Here is a 19,667-nt window from a genome sequence, read left to right on the forward strand (position 1 = left end):
ATATTCGTTTCTTCTTATTTTTTTAATTTTAAAAACTCATTCACTTATTTAATCAATTACTCTTGAAGATTATCAGTAAGTCAAAAAAACTTACACCGTCAAAATATACGACGTATATAATGTCAGTAGATCATTTCACTTGTGGTTCAGTCACACTTATTTTTTAATGTAACAAGTTTTGCCATTTTAAGCAAGTGGATTTCAGGAAAAAAAGAAGAGTGTCTTGAAGGTGAATGTACATAGAGAAATGTTAAGTCGTTTTGGCATTGAGGAAGGTTTAAGAGCATGGATGAAGGCAGTGGCAAGGTAGCTCCCACATAATTTTCCTTTGCATTGCATTTAACCTTTTCAAGTTTCAGATTACAAACTGCATTCAGCTCTTCATCTAATGGGATGGTACTGATCAGAAACTCTCTTCGGGGGCAATTTCCGAAGGATAAACAACACCAATGCTGACGGAAGAATCTCTACCAACTATCGGAACAAAAATAAAAGATGGAAATACCGTTAGAAAACTCGCAAATATTCACATTGCATTACAATCTGTGTTATGCAAACCGGTCTAACCATCGTTCTACTTGTAGGGTCGATATCATTTTGATTCTAAATTGCTCAAACTTCAAAACGTTCTAACTGAATTATCAAAGTATCCATATGTACATTAAATGTTAGTTTAGATATAATATGGATGCAATTGTAAATACTCGTATTTTTGCTGTATGGATAATTCGGATTTAACATGTTAAAAAATGTCAATCAAACATAAAGAAGATTGTTTTTTAAAGGTATTAGATTCAAATTGTTCAAGTAATAAATATACACATGTTTATAATTTGATCAACGTGTTTTAAATATGTTCCATGTCAGATTTGAACTACCATTTAATTGTCCATGTTAATAATTAGATTAATGAAAGAGTTATATGGAAACATACCTATAGCGTGAAATTATGACCAGAGTTGAATCTAATTGTAGCATGAATATAAGAATAGCAAAGTCAAGAAATCTTTATGTACCATGTAGTAGATAAGATTTAGGAGTGGATGATACAGAACATCGATATCGGCATTCTTGTCAAATACAGAGGCCAAAACCTGCAAAACAGAACCGACAGAAAACGATTTTCGTTACGTATATGCAACATATATGATTTAGTTTTTATTGAGCATGGCTTACCATGAAGCATCTTAGCAGGAAACAAGCACAACATATCCCTGTTACAAAGCCAACCTGCCATAGAAAAACACATCGAATGAGGATAAATGGTTTGAAAGGATATCAAAGTCTTTATAATTACCAGTTAACAAACCTCGAACAGCTTCTTTTGACGACCTCTGGATTCGATCGGGAAGCGTCTCAACATGAAGAACAACCTAACGACGTAAAACGCCAGAGAAGCGATTAGAGAAGGAAGGAAACCTAAAATCTGTTGTAGGGTCGATATCGACTCTTACCTCCCGCCATAGAGAATGAATCCGAATGCAGCGCAGAGTGAGATAACTGCAAAATGCAAATGCAACTACAGTAATCCAGCACCTTTTAAGTCACTCAAAAATCGAAATATGTCCATTACTTCTTCGGAAGCTATTCCATTTGATAACTTCATAAAAACGATTAATCAAACTACATTATAGCATCGGATAATGCAGATGCAAAACAGAAAAACATACCTGAAATGAAGAGTCTAGCAAATTCGATCGCAATCGGGCTATGACTTAATCGTACTGAAATCCATATGCATGCCTGTTAGCATAGAAAACCAATAGGCTTCTTTAAATGCATTGAAAATCCGAACCACTATAATTCTAGTTGATGAGCAATTACATTCTTAATTTTACCTGAGCAAAATACATAAATCCGTTGATGCTATAGTATGCAGGCCTAAGTTTATTAATGGGAAGACTTCTTGCCTAAGAAACGAAAATAAAAAGAAGAATCCGTTAGCATCAAATTAGCAGTGTAATCAAATTATGCGATTATGCGACGTAGCAAGGGATAGTTATCTACCTGGTAATATATCTCAGCCCAGAAAAGAACAAGCAACATATATGTCGAAAAGAATAGAAGATTCGGAAGATCCAGAAGCACCATTTCGAGTGCCTGTATAAGGATCGATGTCATAATTAAGGCAATGAAGCTAAACTAAGATGATATCGGTAACATAACAACTATTGCTTCACGTGACCGGAATTATAACTAACTCTACACATTTCGGAATACCGGAATTGTGATTTAAACAATATGAACTGTTGGATTCATATGGCAGGCATTGTTATGATAGTCTAGAGATTAAATGACCATGCTATCAAAATGCTCTTTTCACAATGTAAAAAGCCGGATTATCGACTCTAAACAACGACGCATACCTTGGATTTAACGAGAAACACAGTCTTGTAGAAACCGAAAAGAACAGCCCTCACTGTTAAAATGGCGTGCAATGATTTATTTTAGCAGAGTTATAAAACAGCTAGTTGCAGAACTATGAGAGATTATAACACACAAGTCTTACATCCATTCACAACGAAGTTCATCAAGTGGAAAACCTTTTGGGTCGTCCACCCGTACTCCGGCACTCGTAGTTGAATCCGGCATAGTTGTACCTAAGTAATTTTGATTTGATACCATGCATTATAAAGTTTACAAGTACAATGGCAATACAAATCGTAAATAATAAATAATAAAATTTGCATGAATTAGAATCAGAATCAACTCAGCCAACATAACCAAGACCTTATTGGCATAAATAAACTTTTTTGAGGATAATTCATTAATGTGGAGTAGACATTAATATCAAATTCAATCCATACACAACCTTTACCTCCTAAAACCATTCATTAAATCATTGAAGGGTTTCATATTTTCATTTGATGTTTCATTAAAAGTCCCTGTTCTTTGAAAAGAAATCCCCAGTGAAAAACATGAAAAATGCAGATGAAGAAACAAAATGAAACAAATGAAACAAAAGAATACCAGAGCAACAAATGAAACAAAAGCATAAGAAACGGCCAGTAAATGGAAAATGAATCTTTGGCATTCCTGGGATTTATCAATCTCATCCCACCAATCAAACATCCCTCCATTTTCCCGCAATCTATTTAATAATAATGTTTGAACAATACCCTTTACTCTCATCATCTGAAAAACTAAATACTAAAACCAATTAAAAAAAACTGAAAAATATAGAGAGAGTAGGAATTATGGGGGAAACAGCCAGTGTTGATATGAGAGAGATGAGAAGGGGGTGGTGGGTAGGACACGTGCATAGGAGTATGCCAGTATAATAGGTATTGTTAGTGCCATGTTCGTTGATTTCGGTAACGGACACTACTTTGGTCACTGTTTTGCTTTAATTATGGTATTCGTCCTTTAATTATATATCTTTCTCTTAATTTGTAGATTGACTGATAGTTGATTGGTGATTGAATTAATTTAATCAATTAATTTTATTAATTTTTTATTTAAAAGAGTTAGTAAAACTTAACTGATAGTTAAAAGCTGATACGTAAAATAATAAATAAATGTATGACATATTTTATTGTTAAATATTTATTTGTTTATAATACTTTAGTTTTTATTGGGTGAAATTATTGAAATAAAATACTATTACTAAGGAACTAAAACATCCATTATGGAAATTAATTAGTAAATATTTTTGAAAATTTAAATAAACAAATTTCTTAAGTTCCTTATTTGCAAATATTAACCTTGTGGAAATTGATAAATATTAATAGTGTTTCAATATAATTGTAAACTATATTCTCAGTGATAATTATGTCATATTTTTAGTATGTACATTAGTGATAAATATGTTACTCTGAATAAATTTGTCAAGTAGTATATTTCAATTAATATAAAATTGTATAAGAAATCATTTTACACAAGTAAATTAAAAATAAATTAAGAGTACATAAATATTTTAGAAATAGATATATATCCAAACAAATAAAAACAAATAAGTACCAAAAGTGAAAATTAACCATTGATGTAAAAAAGCGTAAACTACTTAGTTGGCCACCCAACTTTTAGAGCACTTTCATTTTGGGACCAAAATGAAATTCTTGCAATTTGGGCACCCAGCTTTTAGGGCACTTTAATTTTAGTCACCCAAGCATTAAACCTCTAGTGACGATTTATTGTACACGCCATCATGTTTACACTTTCATTTTAGTCACCTAAAAATATTTTTCTAAGATTGATTTGGGTAAAAATAATAATAAAGGATTAAACTGAAAAAGTGGCAAAAACTAAAATAATACGCAAAATTTGTCAAATTGTATTTGTTTATCCCATTGTTGAAATTCTAATTTTTTTTAATATTGAAAATTTAAATTTTAAAAAATAAAAATAAATTGAATAGATTGTTGAATTTGTTTTTATCTATTGACAATGTTAACCGGTTTGTTACTATAATATTAAAATTAATTAATTTAATCTCCTTTTAAATTTTATGTTTTCAAATCTTCTTTAATGAAATCAACTCAAATAATTTATATTTAATATTTGTCTATAAAACTTAAATTTCTTTTGATTATATAATCTTAAATTTTCCATGCTAAGTTAAAAGTAAAGAAAAAAACTTCCAATTAATTAAATTAATTGCTTATTCTTCGTTTGAGTAAAGCAGTGATTAAAAAAATTATGAGTTTTTTTAGCATAAAAGATTCAAGATAATATAATAAAAAAATTGGGTTTCTAGACAATTAATAAAGACAATAATTTTCTTTGATAGTTTTCGAAAATAATTTCAAAACATCAAAATAAATTAAATAAATTGTTAAAATATTTTTATCTATTATTGATAATGTAAACCAATTTGCTACAATAACTTTGAATCTTAATATTTAAAAGAAAATTATATTTCAAAATCCAAATTTAGAATTTTAGGCAATGTGATAAACAAGTACAATTTGAAGATTTTTTTTCTATTATTTTAGTTTCTACTACTTTTTCATTTTAACCGCTGATTTACTTTTTTATCTCAATCAAATAGACCTATTCATGGGTCAAGCCACCAGGCCCGACCTAAAATATGAGAGGGTTTGAGCAAAAATATAGGCCTAAAAAATGGGATTGGACAAAAAATAACACCTATTTGAAAAATGGCCTAGGCCTCGGGTAAGGCATTTTGGCCTAGGCTCGGCCTGACCCGAATTCACTAAAGGACAAAAAAATCTGTCTTTTTTTTTTATGTTATTTTCTTATTATTTTCTCTCTATTTTGTTACCATTTTACTATTATGTTGTTACTATTTTGTTGTAATTATATAAAACTTATTTTATTGTTAATTTTGTTATTATTTTAAAGACATTTGTTAATTTTGTTATTATTTTAGAGGCATTTACTTGTTAAGTTGCATCTATCTTAATGTTATTTAAGTATACATATTTTTAAAATTTTATTTTCAATTTGTTGAGAAATATTTATTTTGATGTTTTTAGTATTTTTGATGTATTATATATATTTAAAAATTATATAAAAATATAAAAAATTAATACGGGTGGGCAGGGTCGGGCCCAGATTTTAGCATTTTAATTCGGTTCAGGCTTAGCTAAAATTTTAGGCCCATTTTTTAAGACAGGCCAGGCTCGAACGTAACAAATAAGCCAAAAATTTTAGTTGAGCCTGACTCAAACCTAAACTTAACCCGACCCAAACATTTTCTAAAAAAGAAAAGGAAATTGGAGCAGCTAATACAATATCATTTGCTTTCTCTTTTCACTGTGATTTGCAGCTTCTAATTTTTAGAGCGTTTTGATTATAATTATTTAAGCATTAAATTTTTAACGGTAGTTAATTATACTTGCTACATTATGTTTATATTTTTATTTTGGTCACTCGAAAAATATTTTTTTAAAGTGTTGATTGTAGAGGTGTTTATGGGCCGGGTTAGGTTTAGGTCAGACTCAACTAAAAATATAGGCCCATTTGTTAGGCTCGGGCTTGGCCCTGCCCGGCCCAAAAATGGGCCTAAAATTTTGCCCAAGCCCAACTTGAATAAAAAATGCTAAAGCCCAAGCTCGACCCGGCCCGCCTGTATTAGTTTTTATATATTTTTATATAAATTTTAAATATATATAATACATAAAAAATACTAAAAACATCAAAATAAATATTTCTCAACAAATTGAAAATTAAAATTTAAAAATATGTATACTTAAATAACACTAAAATAGATGCAACTTAACAAACAAATGCCTTTAAAATAATAATAAAATTAACAAATGCCTTTAAAATAATAACAAAATTAGCAATAAAATAAGTTTTATACAATATTCAAACAATTACAACAAAATAGTAGCAACATAATAGTAAAATGGTAGCAAAATATAGAGAAAATAACAAGAAAATAACATTAAAAAAAAGGCATATTTTTTTGTCCTTTAGTGAATTCGGGCGGGGCTAGGCCCGGGCCAAAAATGCCTTACCCGAGGCTCGGATCATTTTTTAAACGGGCCTTATTTTTTATCTAAGCTCATTTTTCGGCCTTTTTTTTTGCCCAAACCCTTCCACATTTTGGGTGAGCCTTTGGGTCGGGCCGGGTGGCCGACCCATGAACAGGTCTAATTCTAACTCCTATCAATTTCAATTGATACAATTTGGTAATTGATTGTGCTCTGACGTACGTACACTGAAACTTAGAATAATGTAATAAAATACAGAAGTGAAGTACGATATCTGCAAGAGAACATGTCAAATTGTAATAATTCATTTTTCAGTGGTGTCGAAAAAGATGGTTTTGGGACTTCGTTTCCGTAAATATTTAATACAGATATTTAAGAGTTATTATATTGATGAATTGAAATTTGGTTAAGTGATTTAACCGAAATTGTGAGTAATTATGACTTAGAGACTAAATTGTAAAAGTCTAATTGCTATAAATTTTTAATTAGAATATGGTCTGAGAATTTAAATAGCAATTAATCAAAAGACTAAAATAGACCTATTTTAAATATACGTCAGTGGACAACATGATGCATGTTAATTAATTCAAGTAATTAAAGTTTAATTAACTAAAACATAATTAATTAAACTAATTAACTTTTAATTAAATATATATATGAAATTAGTGGAATGAGAGATTAATTTCATCTTCTCCAACTGTCCAAAACTTCGAAACAAAAAGGGGAGGACGCCATTGTAGGGTTTTCAAGCTTTTTGGCCTTAATTTCAAGTAAGTCCCTAGCCATTTTTCTTTGATTTTTATGGAAATTGAATAACGAGAGCTTGATTTAGCTAATTCATGTACTAATTTATGAAACTGTTAAAGTTTTAAGAAAGTTTCCATAGGATTGAGTTATGTATGAGATTATGAGCTTAAGCGCTAGGATGCATCTCGTGTGCTAGGTATGAGCTTCGTGCATGATGATACTCTAGAATGACATATTTTTATGTGTTAATTATATGTTTATTTTGAGTATGATCCTACTAATTTGAGCTATTTATGGTTTTTATCTTATAGGGACTAAATTGAAGGCAAAAGGAAATTTGTGGGCTAAAAGCGTGAATTTAAAGATAAAATGGGCCAGCACGCAAGAGGTGGTACCGAAAATACAAATTGTAAAAGATTTGGGGCAAAAGTGCAAAGAAGAGATTTTATAACACAAGACTCTATTTAAATTCCAATTATATTAGAATAATTATTAAGGATTATTATTTAGATTTAATTTTAGCTTTTATCTTTATTTATCCTTATTTATCTTTAATTATCTTTATTTATTTGTATTTATCTTTTGGAATTTAATTAGAAATAGACTAGGTTTCCTAGTACTATAAATAAGAGATGGAGTGACACAAATTTCACTCATCCTTTCTATAAACACTCTCTCCCCCATAAGTTTAGCCTTTTGTTCTTTCTATATTTTTTCAATAAAAATTCATTTTCATTATATTTATTTATTTTTCCCCAAGAAGCACGAGCCACTAAATCTATCTAGTCAAAAGTTGTCAAAGTTCCCCAAAAAGGGTTCATGAGGTTTAGAATCTGTACTTAGCCTTCTTAATGAGTATTCATTGTTTCTTTACATTACGGGGCTAACGCTTCCGTCCATGTCCCTTAAAAGGTAATCTTTTCAACGTGTGCAAGGAACGACCACTTTGTATATTTCGGAAAGGTTGCACAGTCAGTTCCTTAGCTTACTGCGTCAGAGGTTGACGAGCCCAAGAGACAAAATGTCGTGACATTCGCCATGAGAAATGATGATCTAGCATAAGATGGTCCCACAGAAGCGATTGTTGGCTAGAGTCAAGTTCCTCTAAATCGTAAGTTTAAATTCTTGAAGATGGTGGTCGTAGGCGTCCTCTTCCACTATAACTGGCTTATTCTGTTTGAGAAGGATCACTTAAAAGCCGATGATTGAATCCAAGGAGGATCGAGACAATCGGAGGCTGGAATCTCTCTATAAGAAACTTTTTCTCAACTCTATTTTTCTCTACTATTTTAATTTTAATTTCCGCACTTTCAATTAAATCAAAACTTTTAATTCTGTTTTTTATTTTTTTTCCAAGTATGCAAGTTTTTTTGGGCATGATTCTATCTAGGATTTCGAGGAACAAGCAATTGTACAAATCTGGTCCCTGAGGATTTGGCCCTACTTCCCTTGTATTATTATTTTTATTATTTTTATTACTTTATAGGGATAGGATTTTTTTGGTGCTCTCAACGACCACACCAAATTTTGGCGCCGTTGTTAGGGATTGGCAGCGTACTAATCTTGTTTCTTTGTTTCTTATGACCAGATCTGTTCCAAGTATTCTTGCGTTTGATTTGGAAATAGAGAAGACTATAAGAGCTAATAGAAAGGAGACAAAATTACTGAAAAAGCAGTCAAGAGTGGTTGGGACTTAGAGTAACCCGCCACCAGAAATCGAAATCGACGATGAAGTTGAGTCTAGGGTTAACAAAAACCCTACTCAAACATTTGAAAGCGAAAAAGTAGAAGTCGATTCACCAGAAGAAGTGCTTAACGCTAGGGTTAACGAAAACCCGAATCTAGCACATCCACCTATGGCTCAAACAATTCAGCAACTGGTCGAAGCTTTGGTAGAACAACTACCATTGTGCATCGCGTATCCTACTATGGATATTGATTTTGAACTGAAGTCAAGTTTAATCCAGTTATTGCTAATTTTTTGTGGGTTGCAAAACAAAAATCCCTACAAACATCTGAAAAAATTTCATATTGTTTGTCTTAGCATGAAACCTCAGGGGGTAACTGAGGATCAAATTAAATTACATGTTTTCCTTTTTTCTTTAGCAAATTATGCTAGGGAATGGTTGTTTTATTTACCTCCTGGATCTATTACAACTTGGGCTGATCTTTTTCGTTTGTTTCTCAACAGGTTTTTTCCAGCATCACGTGCAGCTGAGTTAAGAAGGGAGATAGTTGGGATAAGGTAAAAAGAATCAGAGTCTCTTTTCGACTATTGGGAGCAATTTAAAAAGTTATGTGCAAGTTCCTTACAACATGGTATTACGGAATAGTCTCTGCTCCAATATTTTAATGAAGGCTTGAAACCCATAGAAGTGAACATGGTTGACACCACTAATGGAGGAGCATTGGTCAATATGACTCCTCAACAAGCAAGAGACTTGATATCTACGATGGCTGCAAATACTCAGCAGTTCCGAGCCAATCCTGAACCCCCTAGAAGGGTACACCAGCTATGTAATTCAACCTTAGAAGATAAAGTTGATAGGCTTACTAATATTGTGAATTCTCTTGTTACAAAAAAAGTAAAACCAGCCCGATTATGCGGAATATGTGCTACACCTGAACATACAACTGATGCATGTCCTAGTTTGTATGATGATACTATGACTCATACAGATGCTGTGGGAAATTTTCCTAGGCTACCACACAGGCGATATGACCCTTATGCTAATACCTACAACCCAGGATGGAGGGTCCATCCTAACTTGAGTTATGGGGCCAACCCACGGTATAACCAGCCATACCAAAATTGGTTTCCACAATAGCCGTGAGATTCAAGTAATTCTCTAGAAACCATGATCAATAAATTAGCAGCTAGTATGCTTGATTTTCAACAGAAAACTGAAGCATTTATAAGAAAGTTGACCATATTGATTGAGAAAATGAACTCATAAGGGAAGCTATCTTCACAAACGGAACCTAATCCAAGACAACACAAAAATGCAGTGACGTTGCGAAGTGGAAAAGTACTGAAATCAATTCCTGGCAGAAATATTGGCCAAGATTGCGCCTAAGAAAAGCAAGAGAACGATGAACAAATTTGAACGAAACCTCCATTGCTAATAATTCAACCTCCATTTCTAGGACAATTGAACCAATATCAGAAAGGTAGAGAGGATAAGGAGATCCTCGAAACGTTCAGAAATGTCGTGATCAACATACCACTGTTGGATGCCATCAAACAAATTCCACGATATGCCAAGTTCCTTAAAGAGCTCTGCACTAACAAGTGAAAATTAACTGGTAATGAAAGGGTAAGCGTTGGTAAGAATGTATCCGTAATGTTACAGCGGAGGATGCCAGCAAAATGCAAAGATAGGGGCATGTTTGCAATACCATGTAAAATAGGTCACTTAGGAATTAAAAAAACTATGTTTGATTTAGGGGTCTCCATAAATGTCATGCCTTTTTTCTATTGATGAATCACTTAATGCGAGTTTTTGACGAAAATAGTTGTTATCATTCAATTAGCAAACAGGTCTATTGTGTATCCTGAATGAGTCCTTGAGGACGTATTAGTGAAAGTCAACAGACTTATCTTTCCTACGGACTTTTATGTGATAAAAATGGAAGAGGATAAAGCTCCTGGGTCTTCAGACATCTTGTTGGGGCGACCTTTTCTTAGTACTGCAAATAATAAGATTGACGTGCATAGCGGAACTCACGATAGAGTTTAACGGGGAGATCGTGAAGTTTAACGTTTACTACGCTATTAGTCACCCAAGTGAAATCTTGAACGTAAACTGTATCGACATAATTGACTCATCAGTAGAATAAACTTTTGAGTCATCTTATGGAGATAAATCTAAAATAATGTTTGATGATTTTGAATATGTTAATGAATTATTGGCTCATATGGATACTAAACTTCTACCTTCTATTGTGTAGACACCAGATCTGAAAGTAAAACCACTTCCTGAGCATTTCAAACGCGCATTTTTGGAGAATGATGAGACCATTGTCTACTTAAAAGGGATTAACCCCTTGATAGGCATACATAAGATTTTCTTGGAGGAAAATATGAAACCAAAGAAAGAGGCACAAGGGCGATTGAACCCAAATATGGTGGATTTGGTAAAAAAAGAGAATTTCCAAGCCCATACCAACGAAAGAATTCAGTTGGAACAGCCTCAATACTAGTTGAGGCGTCAAGCTAGCGATGTTAAACAAGCGCTTGTTGGGAGGCAACCAATTCTTATTTTTATTTATTTTTCTTAATTTTTATTTTATTATCTATTTTATTTTATTATTTATTACTTTATTTTGTTTGTATATTAATAAATTTCTCTTCTTCTGTCTAGGTAAACTAGTGAGGAAAAAAACTCAAGAATTGGCATGCTTCAACCAACACCCCTTATCCTCTCTCTCCTTGCAGCTATGTGTGAGCGACAATAACTACATGGGGATTTTTTCTGAACTTTTTTCCTTCTACCTATTTATTTATTTTATTCCACATCGAGGAAAATGTGTTTTAAATAGGGAGAGACATTCCTCATTATTTTTATCATTTTATTTTGTTGTTTTTGTTATTGCTGTTACTACGTGCTCGTTACTGCCCATATATATATTTAGAATATTCTGCCTCTTTTCATGCCCAAGAATTTGACCACGACTTGCTCACTGTTTGACCTCCATGCATGATTCTTATCCATTGAGTTAGTTATGATTTTGCTTGTTTGATTTCATCTCCACTGTTTTATTTCTTTTAGGCTAAATAATTATGATTGATATAGTTAACCCTACCTTACTTATATTAAAATATATTAAGTCTAAATGTAAAGAGAACACTTGATGAAATTTGCATGCTGAAATTCTGTTCATGACTGTTGGTAGTTGCCGAAACTTATTTTTGACACTTGGTTGTTTTTCCTAGTCCTCCAAATTAAAATTCTGTTTCATTATAGTAAATTGTGATGCTTCCATGGTTATGAGTACAGCTTAAAACGTGACTGACTGAGTAACTGGGGTAGGGTGCTTGGGTTATTATCCTATTCCACATCAAAAGGTTGTGTGACGTGTAAGGTAAAATTTCGCTAACCGAAATTAAATAAATTTTTTTAGGTGTATGTTGGGCTGAGTAATCAGAGTGGGGTGCTTGACTATCATCTCTCTTTGTGTCAAAAGGTTCAATGTATTCTTAAGCAGCAGCAGCAACAATAACAACAACAACAACAACAACAACAACAACAACAACAACAACAACAGTAAAAGAAAAAAAAAGAGAGAAAGAAAAAAAAAGAAGAAAAAATGATGTACTAATAATAAAATTGCATTTGGAGGCTAAAGGTCGGAACAAAGAAGGTGTCTTGGTAAGTTTAGTAAATTACCTAATTTTCATGAAATAATCCAAGTTGATCTTTGTGTGTATTAAATTGGAATACTTTTTCAGTTTTACTTAAAGCAAGCTAAATGTTTTCTTTATTTTTCATATGCATTATGCCTACTTTTTATAGAACTTTGAAGTGATATTTCAATCATGGAAAAATTTTAAATTTCACAGTGGATAGGAACCATACTTGAGGGCAATCATGGGCTAAGTAGGGGAAGTTTGATAATACTCTAGAATGACATATTTTTATATGTTAATTATATGTTAATTTTGAGTATGACCCTACTAATTTGAGCTATTTATGGTTTCTTATCATATAGGGACTAAATTGAAGGCAAAAGGAAATTTTGGGGATAAAAACGTGAATTTAAAGATAAAATGGGCCAACATGCAAGAGGTGGTGTCGAAAATACAAATTGTGGAAGATTTGGGGTAAAAGTGTAAAGAAGAGATTTTATAGCACAAGACTCTATTTAAATTTCAATTATATTAGGATAATAATTAAGGATTATTATTTAGATTTAATTTTAGCTTTTATTTTTATTTATTCTAGCTTTTATCTTTATTTATCTTTATTTATCTTTAATTATCTTTAATTATTTGTATTTATCTTTTGAAATTTAATTAGAAATAGACTAGGTTTCCTAGTACTATAAATAGGGGATGGAGTGACACAAATTTCACTCATCTTTTCTGTAAACACTCTCTCCCCCATAAAGTTTAGACTTTTATTCTTTATATATTTTTTTCAATAAAAATTCCATTTTCATTATGTTTATTTCATTTTCCCCAAAAAGCACGAGCCACTAAATCTACCTAGCCGAAAGTTGTCAAAGTTCCCTAAAAAGGGTTCATGAGGCTTAGAATCTGTACTTAGCCTTCTCAATGAGTATTCATCGTTTCTTTGCATTACGAGGCTGACGCTTCCGTCCATGCCCCTTAAAAGGTAATCTTTTCAACGTGTGCAAGGAACGACCACATTGTATATTTCAGGAAGGTTGCACAGTCAGTTCGTTAGCTTACTGCTTCAGAGGTTGACGAGCCCAAGAGACAAAATAGCGTGGCATTCGCCATTGAGAAATGATGATCTAGCATAAGATGGACCACAGAAGCGATTGTTGGTTAGAGTCAGGTTCCTTTAAATCGTAAGTTTAAATTCTTGGAGATGGTGGTAGTAGACGTCCTCTTCCACTATAATTGGCTTATTCTGTTTGAAAAGGATCACTTAAAAGCCGATGATTGAATCCAAGGCAGATCGAGACAATCGGAGGCTGGAATCTCTCTATAAGAAACTTTTTCTCAACTCTATTTTTCTCTAATATTTTAATTTTAATTTCCGCACTTTCAATCCAATCAAAACTTTTAATTCTATTTTTTTTCCAGGTACGCAGGTTTTTTGGGCACGATTCTGTCTAGGATTTCAAGGAACAAGTAATTGTGCAAATTTGGTCTGTGAGGATTTGACCCTACTTCCCTTGATTATTATTTTTATTATTTTTGTAACACCCCAAACCCGGCCTAAACGTTATGGCCGGATCCGGAAGTGTCACATGAGATGAGTTGAAAAGAAAACAGTTCGTTAAATTAAAAACTCCTTCCAGTTCATTTAGCCTTTATCACTATTATTAATTTCAAAGCTCCCTTTGTAGCGGAAGCTTCTAAAATCGTTATGTTGAGAAAACCGTTCAAGATTTTAAAAAACTTGTCTTTAGGTAAAATAGAAAAAATAAAAAGTAGGTTAAATTGAAAACCCAAAACCAAAACCAAACAGTTAAGATGTCCATACAGTCCTAGAAAATACAACTTAAAGGAAGCCATAATGCAAAATAAACCAGTGATAATATGTGGTCATCATTGAGTCCTCCGCTGCACCGATCTACCTAACTCTGTGGATTACCTGTATAGATTTAACAGACAAGAGTGTGTTTACGTAAACTCAATGTATAACCCCACAAAATTAAGCATGTACATAATAGAAAATCAGGATTAGACAAATACAGATTCGGGCCTAAACCCATCTCAGATACAGACATAGATATACAGATCAAAATTAGAAATCAAATATCCTACTCCTATTTTCTACGTACCATCTCCAACCATCTCTACACACTATGTGGGGTTTAAAAACACCCACCCAGCCCTACACACGATATTGTACCGATGCGTTACATAACAGATTAAGTGCAGCCAAACTGCCAAAACATAGGCGATAAATGCCTTTGAGAACACTTCCTCCATATATATATCATCCCAACCCCAATATCAGATACTGAATATTCAGTTTCAGAAATACAAATTAACCATGCTCACATGCTTACATACAGATAGAACATACATATACTATCACACTCAATATAGAATATCAGTCAAATAGATCATACAGTTTAGGGTTTCGGTAGTCCTTACTGACCCTACAATAGGTCCACAGTTGTTTAGGACGACCCGTGCAACCCTAGGGAAATATACAGATAAATGGGCCCACACGCTCGTGTGACCAACACGTCCAATTCGGTCTAGCCCGTGTGGCTCACATGGCCACTTTTGGCCATCACAAGGCCGTGTCTTGCACACGGACTGGCCTTCGTCGATCACACAGCTGTGTTGTCACACACAGCCTACCACACGGCCGTGTGGCATCGACAGTAGGGTTTTCGACTTTTGTCGAATCTCATTTTTATGCATTTCGGGCACACACTTGGTTAATTTTTGATGCGAAAATAGCCCCGAGCTATTTAAAACAGAAAAACAGAGTAGCCATCATCGATTTTAGCAATCAAATTGCGAATTCCTAAAAACTAAGACGAGTCAAAACCCACTCACTTATCGCAACCACCCCCGTCACTAGTACAAATCAGACCGTTGAAGTGGAGCTACCGCTTCTCTACCGTCTCCTACGCAACAATTACACAAAATCTCAACCTCCAGCAAATATAGACCAAACGAATATAAGTAATCTCACTTACCGACACCATAAGAATTAATGATGCGAACGTCCACAAGCAAGGTTAACGAAAGAATCAAAAAACGAAAAAGAAAAGGGTTTACTACTTTTACCCTAAAGGTAAAAGAAGAAAACAGAATCAAAAGTCGAAAGAGAAATTTCTATTCTGGAAGAAAAAAAAGTCAAAAGTCTCAAATTTTTAGGGAAAGAAAATACTAAAATAAAATAAAATAATTAATAAGGATAACACCCAACTCCCCACTAACTACATGATTTCAACTTCTTCAGAATTTAAAACCCTTCGAAACTCTTAACACAATACTGAGCAAAAATAATGCCCACACTCATGCAGGGATTCGAACACAAGACCTCCACACCATACATAGACTCCCTTACCACTCAAACCAACAGGCTCATTTTGATATGGTTTTGCAAATAAGTTAATCTATGCCCGCTCCCTAAACGCAAGGCTTAAATCACAAAAAGATCAAAATTTTCCAAAGGCAAGGCTTTAACTTGGAACCTTTCCCACACACCTAAAACACTTAACTATTGAAGTAGATACAAAGTTGTGTAACATTTTCACAAAAGCAGAAATAAGAATTTTGGGGAGTTACAACTCTACCCCTAAAAGAAATTTCGACCTCAAAATTTACCTATCAGAACAGATGAAGATACTGCTAACGGATTGAATCCTCAGGTTCCCACGTAGCCTCCTCAGTGCTATGATTCCATCACAGAACCTCTACTAAAAGAATGGACTTCCTCTTTAGAACCTTAATGTCTCGCTCTAGAATCTGAATCGGCTCCTCCTCAAAGGTCAATTCCGGCCTATCCCCGATATCCTCAATGGAGACTATGTGAGATGGATCAGATCGATACCGCCTCAATATCGAGACGTGAAGCACATTATGAATACGGTCTAGTTTAGGGGGTAACTTCAACTGATAGGAAACTTGTCCTACACGTTTCAAAATCTGGTACGGCCCAATAAATCTAGGGCTTAACTTGCCCTTACGACCGAACCTTAATATCTTATTCCATGGAGAAACCTTAAGAAACATGAAGTCCCCCATAGAATACTCAATCTCATGCCTCTTCAGATCTGTATACGATTTCTATCAGTCAGAAGCCGCTTTTAGACTATTCCAAATCAGTCTAACCTTATCCTCAGTCTCGGAAACCAATTCAGGACCCAGAATTCGACGTTCACCCAACTTAATTTAACATAAAGGATTACGACGCTTACGACCATACAGAGCCTCGTAAGGTGCCATCTGAATACTTGCTTGGATACTGTTGTTGTAGGTGAACTAAGCTAATGGTAGATAATCCACCCAACTACCTCGAAAATTAATCACGCAACTCCGAAGCATATCCTTCAGTATCTGAATCGCCCTCTCAAATTGACCATCGGTTTGAGGATGGAACGCAATACTGAAGTTCAACCTTGAACCCAGAGCCTCGTGAAATTTCTTTCAGGACCGAGAAGTAAAGCAACGGTCTTTGTCAGAAATAATTGGAACTGGAACGCCATGCAGTCTGACTATATCAGAGATATGCATCTTCGCTAACTTCTGAAGAGAAAAGTCCGTCTGAATCAGAATAAAGTGAGCGAACTTGGTCAATCGATGCACGATGACCCAAACAGAATCCTTCTTAGTGGGTGTTAAAGGCAACCCACTAACGAAGCCCATCGTCACTCGCTCCTATTTTCATAGAGGGATCTTAATTGGCTGTAATAAACCCGAAGGCAACTGGTGCTCATCTTTAACTTACTGGCATGTCTGACAACGAGCAACAAAATCAGTAACTTCACACTTTAAACTTGGCCACCAGTACAACTCACAGAGGTCATGATACATCTTATTACCACCGGGATGCATAGCATAAAGGCTATTATGCGCCTCCTTCAAAATACACTGCCTCAGATAAGAATCGTTCGGTACATATATCCGTCTTTGAAAACACAAAACACCGTAACTATTCACCCCAAAGTCTGCAGTAGTGCCACTCTCAATCTGACGGAACATCAAAGTTTCATGCACTAACTATTTTTCTCAAATCTGCTTAATCCAAGTTAGCTTAACCTGTAACTCGACTAATAGACTCCCATCATCAAACAAACTAAGGTGGGAAAACATCACCCTCAAATCAGACATCGCTCTTCGGCTTAGAGCTTTGGCGACCACATTGGCCTTACCAGGATGATACTAAATGGTGCAATCATAATCCTTGAGTAGCTCAATCTATCGATGCTGCCTAAGATTCAACTCTTTTTGAGGAAAGAGATACTTGAGGCTTTTGTGATTAGTGTAAATGATACATCTCTCACCATATATATGGTGCCTCTAAATTTTCAGTGCAAAGACCACAGCAGCCAGCTCAAGGTCATGCGTAGGATAATTTCCTTCGTGTGTCTTAAGGTGACGGGAGGCATAAGCCACAACCTTACCATGCTGCATCAGAACACAACCCAATCTAGCATGCAAAGCATCACTATATACTACAAACTCCCTTTCAGATTCAGGCTGTATCAGAACATGAGCCTGATTTAAAGTAGATTTGAGCTTCTCAAAGCTTGATTATTGCGTATCAATCCAGAAAAATGGTACACCCTTACGCCGAAGCTTAGTTAATGGTGCAGCAATCAAAGAGAACCCCTCAACGAAACATCGACAGTATCCCACCAAACCCCAAAAGCTACGGATCTCAGATACATTATTAGGCTGTTTCCAACCCAGCACAGCCTCGATCTTTCCATGATTAACTCGAATCCCTTCAGCAGAAACTATGTGCCCCAAGAAAGTCACTTTACGTAGCCAGAACTCACAGTTGCTGAATTTAGCATAGAGCTGCTTCTCACGTAAAATCTGAAGCACTACTCTAAAATACTCATCATGCTTATCCTTAGTCTTAGAGTATAACAGAATGTCATCGATGAAGACCACGATGAACTGATCCAAATAGGGTTGAAATACACAATTCATCATATCCATGAATGCAGCCGATGCATTTGTCAAACCAGAAGACATAACTAGGAACTCGTAATATCCATAACGAATCCTAAGTGCGGTCTTATGAACATCAGCCTCCTTAACCCTTAACTGATGATATCCCGATCGAAGATCAATCTTAGAGAACATAGAAGCCCCTCGAAACTGATCAAATAAGTCGTCGATCCTCAGAAGTGGATACTTATTCTTAATGGTCAGCTTGTTCAATTACCGATAATCTATACACATCCTCATAGTCCTATCTTTTTTCTTAACAAATAGAACTGGTGCTCTTCAAGCAGACACACTAGGATGGATGAAACCACGGTTCAAAAGTTCCTGCAGTTGAGCCTTAAGTTTTGTAAGCTTCTTCGGTGCCATACGATAGGGAGTGATGGACATCAGATCTCTACCCGAAAGAAACTCGATCCCAAATTCAATGTCTCGGTTCAGAGGCAATTCTGGTAACTCCTCAGGAAAAAAAATCTGAAAAATTCCTCATAGTTATGATATCCCCAATTGAAGAGTCCCAGAAGCAGAAACATTGACGTAGGCCAAGTATGCCTCACACCTTTTCCGAACCAATTTCTCAGCCACAAGCACGGAGATCACATTAGACAAATAATCTCGATACTCTTCAATCACAACCACCTCATCATCCACCTTAGTTCTCAGAGCGACCCTCTTAATCGGATAATCCAGGCTAACCCGGTGCTTGACCAACCAATCTATTCCTAGAATTATATTGAACTTTCCAATCAGAAGCTCCATAAGATTCGTCAAAAATACAGTTCCTTGCACCACTAAGGTCCCCTATAAAGTTTACTAACCTGAACAGACTACCCCAACGGACTCAGTACAGTGACCTCACTCATAGTGCTCTCCACAGAAGTCTCTAAATTCTCAGATACATTACTAGCTATGTATGAGTGAGTAGACACTGTGTCTATTAAAGCAAAGGTAAGGTCCATAAAAAATAAGGAACGTACCGGTGATGACGTCAGGAGTATCTCTGTCCTTTTGGTGACGTGCAGCATAAACCAAAGCAGACTACCTTGCCTCTGTCTGACCAGTACCTTGGCATGGTGCTCTCTGCCCTCGTCCCATACCATTACCACCCCTAGCCTGACCACTGCCCCTAAGTGGTTGCTGCACTACTCCCTGTGGCTGCGCGGAACCTGATGTCGGAG

General features: G+C 34.7%; 1 protein-coding gene across 1 annotated transcript; it reads right to left on the minus strand.

The window, feature by feature from the left end:
• Positions 1–90: 90 nt before the first annotated feature.
• LOC107894623 (tobamovirus multiplication protein 1) lies at positions 91–3,261 on the minus strand. Its single transcript, XM_016819881.2, has 11 exons — positions 2,971–3,261; positions 2,510–2,600; positions 2,367–2,419; positions 2,008–2,100; positions 1,839–1,910; positions 1,671–1,743; positions 1,455–1,500; positions 1,310–1,373; positions 1,177–1,230; positions 1,017–1,094; positions 91–474 (listed from the first exon to the last, which is right to left on the minus strand). The coding sequence occupies exons 1-11, from the start codon at positions 3,133–3,135 to the stop codon at positions 382–384; spliced, it is 882 nt and encodes a 293-aa protein (XP_016675370.2). The 5' UTR covers positions 3,136–3,261; the 3' UTR covers positions 91–381.
• Positions 3,262–19,667: the final 16,406 nt, after the last annotated feature.

The sequence above is a fragment of the Gossypium hirsutum genome, chromosome A13 (assembly GCF_007990345.1).
Source record: "Gossypium hirsutum isolate 1008001.06 chromosome A13, Gossypium_hirsutum_v2.1, whole genome shotgun sequence".
Classification (NCBI taxonomy): Eukaryota; Viridiplantae; Streptophyta; class Magnoliopsida; order Malvales; family Malvaceae; genus Gossypium; species Gossypium hirsutum.